Below are 16,210 nucleotides of genomic sequence, written 5' to 3'. Positions count from 1 at the left end.
GATAGTCTGTATCTTCTTTGGAAACACTGGCTAACCCCATCAGTCTGCACCTGGACTGTTTGATGGATCTAATCTGTAACTGTACAAGATAAATGTAAATCATTGTAGTATGACTCTCAAGTGTTTTTATTTAATGAAACAATTTTTATTTAAGTTTCTGAGAAGTCTCTTTACTATTGACTGCCCTTTAATAAATATTCTGCAGTTGTGTAGGCTCTTTCATCCAAAAATCTCAATGTAATTTATAGTGATATTATTTCTTTAACTATAAAATAGGCATGAAGAGGAGCACAAACCCACTGTTACGGTGCTTGCTGAGTGCAATTTTCTGTGTCGTATATGTTACTAATACTGCTAATGTTAATTTATAAATAACAAAAACTTATGCAGAAGCAGGACAGGTAGGTTGGCTTCTCATAAACGTTTTTTCTTAAAGCATAACAAGCAGAGAAAAATGGTTTACTGATCTAATTTGTTGTTGTCTGGATTCTCCACAAAATAGAACATTTCTTAAATTAGCATATTGGGTTGCCTGGCATGTTACAACAGTAAATTGTTCACCAGTGAGCATGGGCCATTCTTTTCTCCTCTGTTAAACTCTACCCAAAATCCTTTCTGCGTGTGCCAGAGCAACTGTCAGTTTTGTACGGAATGCAATCTGGTAAGTTTTCATAGGAGATATCTCATTCATTTCGGAACAACTGCTGTTTACAATCAGCTGTTGAAATGTTTCAGAACCAGCTTATGGCTGTATGAATCATTCTAGCCATAACTGTAAAAATGCCACATTTTCAGGATGTATTCTGCAGAAAGGACAAGACTGAGATTGGGCTATTGGGCAAATGGCTATTTAAAAACAAGTAAGCAAAAATCCCTGTTATTGAATGAGCAGATGGTGGTCTGTACTGCAAAAAATTAGCTGGAAAATTAGCACCTCATAGTGGTATTTATCAAGGGTAGGTACAGTAAGGGGCACAAGAATATTTGAAGAAGGACATATACAAAATAGTCTGGAAAACTTTGAATAATTAATTTATTAGCATTGGATATTGTTGATTGAGTGATATATAAGCAAGTTACTGCTTTGAAAGTAATAGCAGAAGAATTTAGCCTAGAAAAGCAAATGTAAACGTGGAAAAAAAAGTCTCACTTCCATTTTTAAAGGAATTATTCAGTATATTAAAAATAAATGAACTGAACATAGGTTAATAAAGCTTCTTTTGCAACTTTAGCATAAAATGTATTGTATTCTTGGTAAAATGCACTTCCCTTGGGTTTAAGGTATTGTGACTATCACATTTTCTAAGAGCGTTTTGAGAATTCTGTAACTATTGCTTTGGAAAAGAGAATTGCTGTTATGTTGCTTTAGTTTAAAGAGCAGGCCGTATGTATTGTGCTGTGAAGTACCTAAGATTAGATTTTGTATCAAAACAATAGTAAAAGGCAAAAAGTACTAGTTCTTGCATTGTGATTTTTGGAGCATTTGGTAGTATGGACTGACTGGTTTTGGCTCTGTTGGAGCGTTGAGTGTTTTTCTTGTTTCCTCTTACAGAACTGCATCTAAAAATATGTCATTTCCTAATACTGATTTCCTTTAAGCAGTTGTACTAATGTGTGTGAGGATGTTTTGACTGTGTTTGGAAGGGAGATCTGCAGGATCAAGAACAGAAGCAAGGGGTTCATGGAACAGGCAACAGAACAGGGGTTCATGGGATGCTCCCTGTCTTGATGCTGGCATAAAAACGTACTCATTCCCTTCAGGGTAACATGTATGGATCCTGTGCTGGATTTTCACTGTCAGCTAGCGAGCTTCTAGGTTACTTTTCAGCTGTATTCTTTGCATTTGTTTTCTACTTTCAAGGAGTTTGGAGATCTTTTAAGAAAGAACAGCAAGTAGAAATGGTGAGCATTGTTGTTGAGTTTGCTGATAGATAGTGTCCGTAGGAATGGCAGACTTTCTTACAGAGACTGAATGTTCTTCCTTTTTAGCGAAGATGACAGACAATTTTTCATTTTCAAATGGAGCTAAATGTGCTTTGCTTCTGCCTGTTTCAACTGGCATTGTTACCCTCCTCAAAAGTAGGTCTATAAGATACACCTTTGAAAAACAAAGCAAAACAAGATTGCAAATACGTTGAAATCGACTCACCCCTGTAATGCCTGAGGTTGTTTGCTCAGCAGCACATGTGCGGGTCAAAGGTCTGAGGGAAATTCATGTTTATTCTGGAAATGCTCATAAGTGGCAACCAGCTGTTGCTGATAGCAAGTACATTATCGTCATGTGCAGCTGAATTTTTTGCATCCTTCTTTTCTCATAGCTCTTTTCACGTAACTCTCGTAAGGGAATTGCAAAGATGGGTCAGCCTTGCACTTGTCATTGGTGCTGCTGAAGCTGCATAGTGGTTAGATCTGCTGGCTGTTAGACTTTAGCTGTGTGTCCAGCAGAGTGTGTGAAAAGAGATCATGGCTCATATTTAATTGTCCACGTTTCTTTAGCGTGAACAAACCTTAAGTGAAAATCACGTTATTTTCTTGGCCAGAGATGCTAAAATATTTTTTCTTATATAGCCAACTCTTGTAGCTGCTACTACAAATATGGCTTAATTATGCATGTCCCTGTAAACTTTTCATCTACTCAACTTATTTTTCTGCTAGAGAAATGTTTGATAATTATGTAGCGTGGCCCCAGAATATTGCTGAAGTGGTAGGTTTCTTCTCTTTTCTCATCCAAGCTGTTATTCCTGCATATAGTGGAAGAATACTTCTGTTGTTGTCAGGTCAGATCTAGTCCTAGTAATAGCTGCAACACTGTTTGCACTACTTTCAGCCTACAGGAAAATAGGGTGTTAAAAATGCTTGAAAACAAATGATTAATTCCAGGTTCTGCTCAAGTGAGAATGTGGGGAGTGGTGAAAGATGGAAAAAAAAGTATGTGTGAGGGGAGACACGTGAAAATTAGGCATGTGTATGTGTGGAGCAGGAGCAGTATATAGTGGAAGCAAACGCAGTGGGTTTCTTGGCATAGTCTCAGATGTAAGTTATTTTGCAAACAGAAAAATCTTGTTCTTAGGTTTTGCAAGCTGGTTGAAATTCTCGAAGTTTGTACATGGCTACTCATAGTAAAATATAATTGCTACTTCTTCCACAAATGTGTATGTGGAGAAGTTTCTTGCGAATATGTGATTTATTTCTGTTGATCTGTTTGATCAGTGTTTCAGTATCTGCATGGAACATAAAAAAAGGCTCCTCAAGTGTCCCAGCTGCATGGGCATTTGTACGACTTGGTTCGCCTACGAACCTCTTGCTCCACTCCTTATTGGACTGACGTTCTTCCAAGTGATTTGAATGCCTGTGTTTTCAGTTAATGTGAAGGAGTGGGGGGACTATGTGTCAGTACATATATCCAGTGACACATCTGCTTTTGTCATTAAGTTCATGGCTTGAAGAAAAGCCTTACTCAAACTGTGCATCCTGTCATATGTGTTTAACCCATGGCTAGGATGGTTTTAAGACTGAAGGAATAATTTGAAATCTGTACTTTAGTGTGCAGGTGACTTTGGCTGTTGAAGTGTGTCTTTGCTGGCTGTTTGTGTACTTGTTCTCTGAAACATATATTAGGGATTTCGTATTGGGAAGGTACATGCCTTTTCTATACATGCAGAGCTCTTAAGCCCACAGCACCATAGAGAGGTACCCTGCGGGAGCGAGCTAATGTTGGCAGCTGGGAGGGCGCAGCTTAGTGCAGAGTGCCACTGTTGGTCTGACCTGACTGAGCTTCCCTCTGGGGCTCTGGTTGGTACCTTTTAGCTGAATGCGATGAGCTTATTTTGTTCAGACTGTGAATCTGCCAAAGTCACGTATAACTGTTTCTGTGGTGGTGTATCTGGTGCAAGAGGTTTCTACCTGTCTTGTTTTTCCCCTTACAATTCAGAGGGGGAAAGTGGTAAATCTGGAAAAGAAGGAGGAGGAGTAGTCTTGTAAATTGGATGTATGGAGGAAGGAACCACGGCTTGGGGAGCAGTCTCTTCAAATACTGCATGGTTGTGAGATTAGTAGCTGTAGCATGTTTTATTGGCCATTGATTCTAGTGTGAAATGCCTGTCCCTCTTACTGTACTTCTTTCATGCCTTTTAATGGTTTAGTTATGGTCATGAATGAAATTGATGTACTTCCTTCAGTGAAGGAAATAGAGGAATGACATTTCAACCTAAATATTTGTTCTGTGCTGTATTAAAGCTCCTGCAGTTTTTTGTGTGGGTTTTTTTTTTTTTAATGGCTTTTGGCATGTTGATGAACAGTATATGCCTGTTATGGTTGTTACCTCTCTAACAAGTAGTGCCTTCAAATCCTGACTGGGAGCACTGCGTTTTCAGATTACTTTTTTTTGGGGGGGTGGGGAGGAGAGGAGGGGATGGGGAAGTCTGAGCAACTATTCCCGTATTTTGATTACTTCCATGCTTGTTTTCTAAAACATGTACCTAATAGATGATGTGATACTCCTTTCATTTTTCGTGAAGTTCAAATGGAGATGGCATGTGTTGGGGGGATACAAAGACAAGCACTGCAAATACAAGTAAGTTTAAATCTGAATTCAGAGTTTTTCTGTGAGATGAATGGCCAGCAGCCCAGGTGCAGGAGACAGAAGTACCTGATTTCTGTCATGTACTTGCTTATTTGAGCCTGTAGAGTGAGCATGTCCACAAAGTACTGATCACAGCACTAACTCACTGCTTTGTACAGTGGTGGCAGCAGCTGATTCTTTACCAGCTTGTTTTGTCACTGGAGCTGGGGCAGCACTGGGCAAGGAGATGGGCCAGGGCCGTGATGTGTGGGGGCTGTTGGCATGAGAATGAGATTGCGATGTGGGGGTGGCAGGGATGGATAATTCACTCTTTCTGTGCTTGCAGGTAGCTGGGGACTGCTGGGTCACGCCTCCTTTATTGCAGCTGCCCTTGCTTGTCCTGCTGCCGTTGGGACCTGCGCCTTAATGAGCCATCGCTGTGTGCAATAGAGAGTAGCTGGGTTGTGCCCAGCTGACTCTGGCGGGACTTGCACGGTTTGAGTGAGCCCCATGCAGACAAGGCGACTGTGGGCAGGGGCTGGGCTGGAAGTGCTAGGCCCTTGGCTCCCAGGTTTGTTTCTTTAAATGGCACACTTGTCACTTCCTGAGTTAAACCCCAGGTTGTTATAAGAGGATTTCATGCAGTAACAGGCACTGCTGTGTTAGAAAATCTGAGTGAAAATCCCTTTAACATTATTTTTTCCATAAGTTTATCATAGATTAATTATAAAATTGTCTAATACATGTTTTAGAGTATCACTTCATGCTCAGGTCTGTTCCTGGCATGGGTGTTATTCTTTCTTTTAAATCTGAAGGAATGTATAGCTTGTAAGGAAGAAATTAAAACTGTAAGTATTATACAGGTTTCACTTGTTATTTGACAATATGAAAAATGTGAGGTATCTCCTGGTTAAAGCAAGAGAATGGTGTCTGAAATGGAAAACTGTATTTTGAAACAGGGCTTTGGAGCAGACTAGATAATTTCTTGTAGGAAAAATGCTTTCTACCAATGAAAAGGAGATCTGCAAAACCTATTTCAAATCCAGACAGGCTGGGCTCTGGACTGTGTGGGGAAAGGGTTTATTTTTCCATGACACTTTCAGAAAGTCAATAATAAGTGGCCTTTCCAGAACAACAGGTATCTTTGTAGTTCCAGTTTTGCTTTGTAGTAGCTTGCCGTAGTCCTTATGCTGCTTTTGGCTTCTTTTCCCACCCTCTATCATAATCTGTTTCCTAAAAAAGGCCGAACGAATAAAATGAAAATCACAATCCTTCAAGTGCCAAGCCTCCAGGCAACAGAGATTAATGGTGTACTTGGCCATGGCTTTGCACTGGTAGTTCGAAAATGTAGCTGTGGAGTAGCAGATTAGGAGAATCATCAGTCACTTAAAATAGCTGTTAATAACAGGCTGGCAGCGATGGGTATCTCTGTAAAAAGCGTCATAAACAAGTTCCCCGCTGATAGAGTTACTGGCTGTATTTTGCCAGGAGAGGGGGTTTTTTTTGAGAAGCCCAGTCCCGTGGTTCAGCTTCCGTTGCCGTTAGCAGCCCAAGTGTATGGAGCACAATTGTGTATAGCACAATTGCTCTGTGCTAATTAGTCCGTGGTGCTCCTGTCCTGTGACTTGTTTCTGTTGCTGGAAGCCCAATCCACGCACAAAGCAGAGAAGGTGCCACCAGTATTCAAACACAGCGTCTGTCCCATGGACCGACTTTAGTTATGATGAAATATTGTGGGAGTTAAGATGTTCCCATCCTGCCCTTTCATCAAGTTTAGAAACTGTTGAGCTCAAACCAGTGCAGAGGACTGAAAATAGAGCTCCACTGGAGGGCTCTAGATGTCCACATTGAGATCAGGGGTCTCTGCTTGGAGGTTTTAACCATTTGATGCACAACTAGCTACTGTGACTGATGATTTCGTAGTAAAATTTAATCTAAATATGAGTTAGTGGTAGTTACTCTAACGTCTGCATTTTGTTAATCCAGTGAAACTCTTTGCAAGCAAGTATTGGGAGTGTGAGAGGAAAAGGATGCAGGAGTCTACCTGTCTCTTCAGGGAAGGAAGAAGTTTCATAGCATTTAGCTTCATCACTTTCCAAATTTGCGCACCTCCCCCTTGTGTGTATGAAGTCTTTCTGAAAACACAGTGAAGTGCAAAGTCTGCAGTGGCAGCGTTGCTGTCTGAGAACAGGAACATTAAATTGGACATTTGTGCTCAATGAAGGTTGCAAAATTGGAAATTACTTACACCACTGACTATTTTATTCTGCCTGTATGTGGAATGGCTAATGGTTTGTTACCCAGGAAACACTTTCAGTGATTTCTACTCTGGTCTATTAAAGCTCAGAGCTGGTACTATCAATGTGTTGCTGTTACTTTTAAAGAAAGGATGGCAAAGATGTGCCTTGTTTGGGGTAGAAGATACCACGGAAAAGGCAAGAATTTAAGGAATGAAGAAAGCTTTGGGAGATAGCAGAGTATCTTGAGTTCAGTGCAGATTCTGGTGGTTTTTCTATTTGTTTAAATCAAAATGTAATGTATTCAATGGAAGCCACTTACTTTGAACAGGATTTGCTTTCAAAAAATGTTGAAGATGTCCTCCCTCCTTTGACTTGATTTCTTTTGAGTAAGTGTTTATTCTAAAACAGAACTGTAATGATTGCTGACAATTTTTCTTTTCTGAAGTGTGTTGTGAAAATCATATGTTGTCCTTAGGCAGTTGCAAGCTGTAAAGTGAGGAAAAGAATTTCACTAGAGAGTGAGGGAACACTTCCAGGAGCTTGGAGGCTTTCTGTATTTCCTTTGATATGGTTTTCTCATCTTCACTGCAACTTTCCTTTTGGAAGGGACCAGGTGAGTAGTTTCGTGAGCAATACTGGAGGGAGTTCAGATAGCTGTGAGCAGAAACTACTCCCAGTTCCCACTGTTGTTTTCGTTAGTTGAGGAAGAGCCACAGCCACCTACTAAACTTCTCAAAAATTACTGATGGAAGCAGAGAGGGTTTTAAAATCTTCACCTCATTGCTTAATACTCCGTAACATCTGTTAAAATGGAAAGTTACTTCTGGTGTATTTTGCTTTTGATTTTAGTAACTCTGTTAGGCTACTTTTGATGAAATTAAGTTACAGCCTTTTTCTTGATGTTTATGTGATTGTTGCTGAATACTGCTCGACAGCAGCTGACAAACTGAGGCCTGGTGCCTGCCTGACTGGGCAGTGAGTTCCCACCTCCTTTCACTTCTTGGAAATGTGTGAGTTTATAAAGTATGTTTTCAGCATACTTTACAAACCATACATACGAACATAAAAAATGTTTGTATGTATGTTATAAAACATACATACATCCAAAGGTGTGGTTCAGCTCTAGAACAAGTCAGTAGGATGTCTTGGTGCCTTTTCTCAGGCTTGAGTAGTACTCAGCATAACTGATGAAAAGGAGTTTTTCTAGCCTCAGCTGTTTGTTTCAGGTGTAACGGTACTGCGGTGAGGTAGGGTGGGTGTAGCTGTGGCTGTGTCCTAGGGTTACACACAGGGGGATGTGGTGCTATGTGGGTCCCTCTCTTGAGAGAGGGGCTTGTGTCCATCCACGTTGCAGGTCGTGCCTGCACCTCGCGCGTGCAGGTACAGCTGGGGTCACTGGCATCTGCGTGATGCAGGCACCATCCACCTGAGCCAAAATTGCGTCTCATTGAGGTCAATTAGTTAAACTGGCATTACATGCTGATCCTGGAGCTCTAATCCTATAGGATTATCTCAAGTTTGGCCATGAATCCAGGGTTGTAAGGGAGTAAATCTGTCCCTGGAAGCCAGCAGATGTTCATAATTGTCAGTGGGACTTCAGTCATTATCACGTATCTCCAAGAAGTAATTAAGAGAAAGCAATAATTAATCTAATTCTAACCAGTAGAGCTACAGGACTGATTGATTTGATTTGAAATTAGAATTTTAGTTTGAAATTGGAATGCACATATTTTAATTATGAGGTATAACTAGAGCTAAAGAGCATTGTGCCAGGTTATGAGAGAATTCTGATTTTTTTCTGTCATTGTCACTTGATAGACACTTCTTTTAATCTATAGAAATGTAATGAACTATGAATAGAAGTTCATGTAACACCTGTGCAGTCTGATTGGCTCAGGGAAAACCTAATCAGTTTATAGTATGTATTTAAGCAAGATAAATGGGGAAAATCAGGATTCAAGTATTATGAAGCATCTGATTCTGTAATTTACATGAGGAATAGTATTTTTTTTGGTGTGTCTGACTTTTAGCTCATATAGTAAGCATTAGATATTAAGTAGTCATAACTAAAATTGTAAAAAGCTCAGGCTCCGACAGGAGTTGATGCTCAGACATGTTTATGTTCAGTATACTGGTATGGCTGAGCTTCTGTCCTCTGCATAGTAAAAAGGCAAACTTGCCATGGGATAGAAAAAAATCAGTAAAATGTCTGCATTTTGGAGTCTCTGCGGTTTTCATCTTTGACTCTGCAGTCTTGACAGTTGGGGCATTACTTTGGTATCTAAATATGAATTCTAGAGCCTGACTTTGGGCATTCAGACCTGAATTGAAAGTTGTGACTGTAGCCCTTGTACACCTTCAGGGAGAAGTCTCAATGAGTAAAATGAATCATACTGTGATCAGGGGTGGAGAGAAATGAAGAACTTATTTTTGTCAATTTTCGCTTGCAGAGGAAGTTCTTTGGTTTTAATCTCGGTGTTTCATCTGCCAATATAAGGAGATAACGATAGCTAGAAGAGCAGCTCCTCACCTCTTTCCTTTTGCAGAAAGAGATTATGCTTGCTGCTGAGAAAGCTAAAATGAAATGTGCATAACTGCAGAAAAACCTAACAAGGTTTGGGCATAATGAGCTCAAACTTGATTAAAATTCTTTTATTAAAACACAGCCGAATAAGTAGCCATACAGTAATGACTGGAATGTGTCTTCAGCCTGGAAGGACTCTGCTGAGCACGTAGCACAGCTCAGTGTACAAGCTGATTCTTTTGGACTGCTGCAGTCATGCTGAAATTCACACTGGTGCGTGGTCTGTGCCATACTTCCTTAGTTTCGTGCACACTTTTCTTTTTAAGTGAACTGATTGGGCCTCTGTAACAGAATTCTGATTTTGCAAATGTACCTGTTGAACAGTGGGCAAGGTGAATAGCAGGTCTGTTGATCACAAGTCACAACATGCTTGATAAGGGATTTTTATGTTTTGGTTGATTTATTCAGCCAAAGAGTAGATGCATGTGACTTTCTTACATTCCTAATAATGTTGATAATCCTCATAATGCTTATAATCCTCATGATCTTTAGTTAGCTGTCTTGCAGAACCTGGCAGCATAGGTTTAGTCTTCTCTGCTCTGTTCTTTGGGGCAGGTAAGTAGTGAAGAAGCGCAAAGGAGTTACGCCACTTTTTAACACATCCTTGGCTGCTGCTTGAAAATACATTTCAGTGTTTACCATAGTATCTACCTGAACTGATGTAATCCTTTGGAAGCACCTGCTCATAGTGTGTGCTACTGTTGAACTGTGTTGTGAATAAGGACTTGCAGTGATGTACTGAACAGGATTCAAGATTTTTGTGTTTGATGAAGACTACTGACAGGATTCCTGACAAACGTTCTTGAAGTCTGGAGTGTTTTAAATAAGTCTGCTTTGAAATACTTTGTTCACAGTGGAAAATAACTTAGGCAAAATTAGGGGAAAATAACTCATGCAAGATTTGGACAGGGGTTTTGGGCACTGGGGAAAACCTAAGGCTGCCTCTTTCCTTTGAGATCAACACTTTTTTTTTTTTCTTTTTTAAGGAAGGCTGAACAATTGCATTTTTCATCTATTGATCTCAACAGGTGTCTGAGATGCCATTGAATGTTTGGGGCATCTTACGTCAGGTGGCACATCTTTCCACTCTGTCTTCTCTTGGCTATGCTGTTTATTCCCTGATAGCTCCATAGGTCTTCCCTGTGGCTGAATTGTCAGCAAGATGATGGTCACATCACAGTATGTTGTAAAAGGTATCATTTAGCTAGGCAGAGGATATATTCTAGTTATCCCATATAAAAACACAGGGTCGTAATTTGCTTGATCTAGCACCACTGCTGTCAGTAGTTTGCAGATGGGTGAATTAAACCAAATCAAATATTTCAGTTCCAGAAGCTTTTAGTTGCATTCACAATGTTGAAACAAAAGATTTCTGATCTAATTTCTGTAAGTGAAATTCAATACATCAGTTTTACCCCCCAAGCTTTGAATGAAAAAGTAGAAATAATAAAAGTTTCTATTCATTACAAAACCAGTGCCTCTGCTTCCTTAAATTTATGGTTGTTAATGTTAAAAAAAAAAAATAAAAAATTTCCCATTCGTCTTTCCCTGGGGGATAACAGAACTGAGGAGAAAATGCATCTATTCCTACGTTAGGAATAGCTCAGAAACAGATGCTTTGCAAAATAATTACTCTAAGAGATTAGAGTTAAATGCACTGTTGCCAAAATTAGAAAATGAAGTTATTAATGGCCTTCCTAAAAGTGTGGTTGTTTAGATTACAAACTCTTGTGATGGCTGCTGTGTTTCTGAAAAAATCTTTGAAAACGATGCCAGACGTATGTAGGGGGAAAAGAAGGAAACACTTTAAACCAAAACCCACTCAAACTGTGTGTCCTGATTTTATATATGTATCCGTCAAAAGCAAGTATTTTACCTGAAGTTTTTGCCATGTAGGGGGTTACCTTCATGAGGACAAATGGTTGTTACGAGTTTCAGTTAGCTCAAGAGGCAGCTGTCCTTTGTGTGTGACACTTCAAAGAAAAATGGACAATGTAAGAATTTTTTTGGCTGAAAGCCTTTATTTTGCAAGTAAATATGTCTACTGGTGATTTTGTGATAATACTCATGGGGGACAGTTGATACAGGAAAAAAAATTGCTTTATTCAGTTTTTAAAGTAAGAACCTTCACATTTGGTTACCAGAACAGTATCTAAGGAGGGCTTTTTAGTGTCTAGAGTGGCCTTTTTACAGGAGAAATAAGTCCTCTGTGGGAATGGCCTGTTCTTGATGAGAGATTTGTTGCAGAAAAACATTATCAGCTTCGAAATGGAGTATCTGGCCAAAGGAGTGGAGAGGGGGAGTGCATCTTTGCACAGAGCCTGGAACAGTTCAGTGAACACTTGCTTGGGCCAGGAGGGATCTTGCTTTGTTTCACGGGTTAGAGATATTAAGGTGCCTGTAAATTCAGCCGAACAGTGGCACAGGACTGGCATACAACTAGAAGAAAGTCTGAAAGCACTTGTATTCACTGTTTTGGGGGTTTCTGGTCATTTTAGTAACAGTACTTTTCCCCACCCTTACCAACAATTTCTGCAAGGCAAAAAATACCCCGCTTGACTCCCTGATTTTTTTATCAACCACTGTCAGTGAACATTGCAACAATAATAGCAGTAATAACAATACATTTACTGGTTTGCAGGTCCAATAATTGCAGAACTATTACTGGTTTACAGCCCCCACCCTTTTTTTTTAAGGAACAGTTTTGTGATGTAGCTTTTCATCCATCTTCAAATGGTTGTATGTCAAACCTAGCAACGTGGTAAAAACACTTCCTGATTCTGCTGCCTTCCTTTTTTCTGATACTACCTCTGCAAATCCCTTGAAATTATTTCTTTTTCCCTGCAGGTTGCTGGTTGGAGCTCCACGGGAAAAGGCCTTTCCATCCCAACAAGCCAACAGAACAGGAGGGTTGTACAGCTGTGACATCACATCTCCAAATACACGCTGCACACGTGTCATATTTGATGAGGAGAGTAAGTTCTTCAGCACTTTTGTTTTACATTGAAACAGTTTTCTTACTTGATGTGGTCCTTTCCAAATGCAGCATATCAGACAGCTGCTTCTATGGATTTATACATAACCAGAAGTGTTTAATAAAATGGATGTTGTCAGTGATAAAATGTACAGACACTGCCACCTGCAGACTTTCTCATGTACTATATGAACTGCCTGTCCTGATAGGGACTTTAAAAAAAAAAAAAGGGAAGGAAGGAAGGAAGGAAAAAAGGAAGGAAAGGAAGAAGGAAAGGAAGGAAAAAAGGAAGGAAAGGAAAAAAAAAGGAAAAGGAAGGAAAGGAAGGAAGGAAAAAAAAGGAAAAGTAAGGGAAAAAGGAAAAAAAAAGGAAGGGGAAAAAGTAAAAAAAAAAAAAGTACTTAACAATATTTGAAGCTGTATTATGATACTCTGCAGCTGACCCGAAGACAGAGAGTAAAGAAGACCAATGGATGGGTGTAACTGTGCAAAGTCAGGGGCCAGGAGGAAATGTGGTGGTAAGTCTAAATGACTAACTTAAAAAACATTTTGGATCTATGGTAAATGTTCTGAATGGTCTGTGTTTCTCTGTAGCTTTCTGAAAGGTAACCTTACCATGTTTACTCCTGTGATTTCTTGTAAGGACTTAAATGGCTCCCTAGCAAAGTAAAACACTTGAGATTGTAAAAGCTTTAAATTAGTGTTCTAACTGTGAGTTAGCCTTGCTTTATAACCTTTGTAACAACAATCTAAGATGGACAGTTTATTTTCTGGGTGCCCAATTCTTTTTTTTTTTTTTTTTTTTTTTTTTTTTTTTGTGATATACACATTATTTCTTTTAAATAGCACTGGCTACAGAAATAGGGAAAAACAGTGTGATAAGGTGGTAAAAGTAGCAGGCTATCATCAGCCTGTTTTCCAAGATGATCAGCCTCACTTTAACTTTCATCAGGGACTTTGGCTGACTTGCACCTATGAATTAATGTGGCCACTGCACTGCAGTTAAGACTACTAGTTATTCTTTGTTTTATGCAACACAGAAAAAGCTTTCAAGAGTTACCTGAGAATGATAACTTTTTTAGCTCTTTCTCAGTGCTATTTCTCAGTGCTATATTTTTTGCTATTTCTCAGTTAAATAAACCCCTCATGGTGTTGCAGGATACCAGCTACATCATAAAATGCACGTGCAGTGAAGTTTCCCCATCTAATTACATTCTTGCAGGTTAATATCACTGCTTCCAAAACTGGAGGCAGATGACTTCAGGGTATGAATCTGGAGTTATTTAAGGATTTAGAGGCAGTAATAACTTGCATCAGTCTGCCTCAGAACCCAAAGCGGGGAAGAGCAGATGGAAAGAGTCCTGCTCATTGAATAATTAATCATCAGCTACTGCCGTCTTGTTTTTTCTGAGAAGGAACTTTTAGTTGTAAGTGGTAAGTGGGAAGCGCACATTAGATGAAGTGTGGGCACCCTGAAGGTCACTGTGCAGCAGGGCAGTACTGCAGTGCTCTGAGTGTGGAGCAGCTGGGTGTTGGCTTACTATTTAAGCCTTGATAGGAATGGTAGAAAAGATATGTCAGCTGAGAAACTTGGCTTGCTTCTGCTCTTCACACACTTGCTACATCTGGTTCTGCAAAAAATGCTGCTGGCAAAGGGGTTTGATTATTCTACCTCTTTTTACAATGGTTTGTTGGTTACACCAGTTAACCCAGTAGCTGGTCATTCTTTGTGTTAAATATTTGATTAGAATTCTGTTCCCAGGTGAACAGTGTAAAAGGTTAAGGAACAGGCTGTGCTCAGTGCTGCTGCTCTGTCCCAGTGACGGTTATCCCATAAGTGGAACACCCAGCACAGGAAGTTGGATATCCCTCCCCTTCACTGGAAAAGCTTTCAGCCTCCACTTTGTGGCACTTTGCTGGAAGGCGTGAGTTCTGAATAGTCTCAGGTAGACTGTAGTTGAACAGCTTCTTGTGTCCTGCACAATTGTCATTTAATTCTGAGAGCTGCGGGGAAACACAGCCACTTCTTTCTTTATGAGAGGGTGAGTGGTTCTCCTCACTTCTTGAAAGAGAGGGACTAGGTATCAGGGAAGGCCGTAGGGCTAAACCCTGAATCCCATAGAGAAAAGGGATTTAACCATGCGGCCTTCCTTGACCATGATGCTGGTTGCTCGAACTTGTACCTATGGATGCCCAACTTCTTCCCTACATTGCCCGCAGGGAACAGTGGGCTCTCTGCATTGCAACATGGATGTGTCTACAAGGTGACTGATTTACAGCATGGCTAGCATGAAGTATTGCTAAAGGGGACCAGCCTTCTTTATGACTTGCATATAAATATACAGAAAGCATCACTTACTATTTCTTCTGTCTTGCAGACATGTGCACATCGCTATGAGAAAAGGCAGTATGTAAACACAGTGCAGGAAACCCGGGATATCATTGGAAGGTGCTATGTGCTGAGCCAGGATCTCACTATTAAGGATGATATGGATAATGGAGTGTGGAGTTTTTGTGATGGTCGTTTAAGAGGCCATGAGAAGTTTGGTTCCTGTCAGCAAGGTGTTGCTGCTACTTTTACTAGAGACTATCATTATATTGTGTTTGGTGCCCCAGGCACTTACAATTGGAAAGGTACGACCTAGCTTCCTTCCTGCCTGCCCTTCCCATTTCCTCTGAGATTGCTCACAAGAGTTGCATCCTAGATTTTAAATTTTCTTTTTTTTTTGTGGATGGGGGAGGGGATAATAGGGATCTAATTATTTTACCCTGCTTTCACAAAATGCTATGTTTCTGAACAAAAAGTATTTACTGAAGTGCCTTTAAACGTCTTTGAGGGAGTACTTATGAATGGATAAGGGAACTTTGCACATAGGTACAGCAATTTTTCCCCTTATTAGTCTTAATCTCATGGAGATTGAGTGCTTGCTTTGAGACTTACGTATTGGAACAAACTACTAAATTATTTTAAGGTTAATTGACCAACCTTTTTTGCTGCATTTGAGCAAATGTTAGATAGCTGCACTGAATTCTTTGTTTGTCCTGCAGTACTCTCCACTTTGTTCTTTGTGAAGTCTGTGGAGAGTAGTACTTCCCAAATTAAATACTGGAGGATTGTGGGTAGATAACAGAGCAATACTACATCTTCTCATATCTAAATCCATGGATAATCTGTTTAAGAGCCAAGTACTCTGTATCATCTAGGAAATATTCCAAAACTTAAGGAAAAAAACCTATAGATTTTCACTGTTAATTTATACTGAGAAGCATCTAAGTGACCAGCTCTGTCTCTCTTTCTTAATGCGTTTTTTTCCCGTCACACTTCATTATGCCAACAGCTGTAAATTCTTCCCTTTTAGAACATCTGATCCTTGGAACATTTTTTCCGCTCGTACACCTGTGCCTGCTATATGAACCATGCAAAATCTTTGAATTAAGCTCTGGCACAAGGTGTACTTTAGCGAGAACTTAATCTTCCACGTATCTGTCCACAAAATCTGACCAAGCTGAAACAGCATATTGAGTTCAGGCGCTGTTTTGCTTTATGCAGAGAAGTGCTAAGTATATCAGTCATAAGAGTACTCTTGTATCATGGAAAAACATGTTTGTGCTTGCCAAAATGTTAAATGAAAGGGAATGCCTGTTGATGAAAGGGAAGCACACGTTTTATCGAACAATAGCTCTTTTCCCCTTAAATAATATTTTCTAAATATATCACTAGTGTTTGTCATAGCTGAACAGTAATTTTTTTTTTGTGGTGTGTTCCTGTGTACTCACCTCCCTTGTAAGAGAGGCTTTATGAAGTTAACAACTGTGGGATGAGAGTGGTTCCTAGCCAAGTTGGTCCCATG

At 39.9% G+C, this 16,210-nt stretch overlaps 1 protein-coding gene across 3 annotated transcripts in view; it reads left to right on the top strand.

Annotated features, from left to right (window-relative positions):
- Positions 1-16,210, top strand: part of ITGA6 (integrin subunit alpha 6) — a 45,552-nt gene that overhangs the window by 8,549 nt on the left and 20,793 nt on the right. For all 3 annotated transcript variants that reach the window (XM_075756653.1, XM_075756651.1, XM_075756652.1), the window contains exons 2-4: positions 12,233-12,360; positions 12,798-12,877; positions 14,738-14,993. In XM_075756653.1, the coding sequence (XP_075612768.1) occupies positions 12,233-12,360; positions 12,798-12,877; positions 14,738-14,993 (464 nt within the window). The remainder of the gene's footprint in view (positions 1-12,232; positions 12,361-12,797; positions 12,878-14,737; positions 14,994-16,210) is intronic.

The sequence above is a fragment of the Balearica regulorum genome, chromosome 6 (genome assembly GCF_011004875.1).
Source record: "Balearica regulorum gibbericeps isolate bBalReg1 chromosome 6, bBalReg1.pri, whole genome shotgun sequence".
In the NCBI taxonomy this organism is placed as follows: domain Eukaryota; kingdom Metazoa; phylum Chordata; class Aves; order Gruiformes; family Gruidae; genus Balearica; species Balearica regulorum.
Note: the sequence above shows the minus strand (reverse complement) of the source record. Positions and strands in the feature narration are given on the sequence as shown.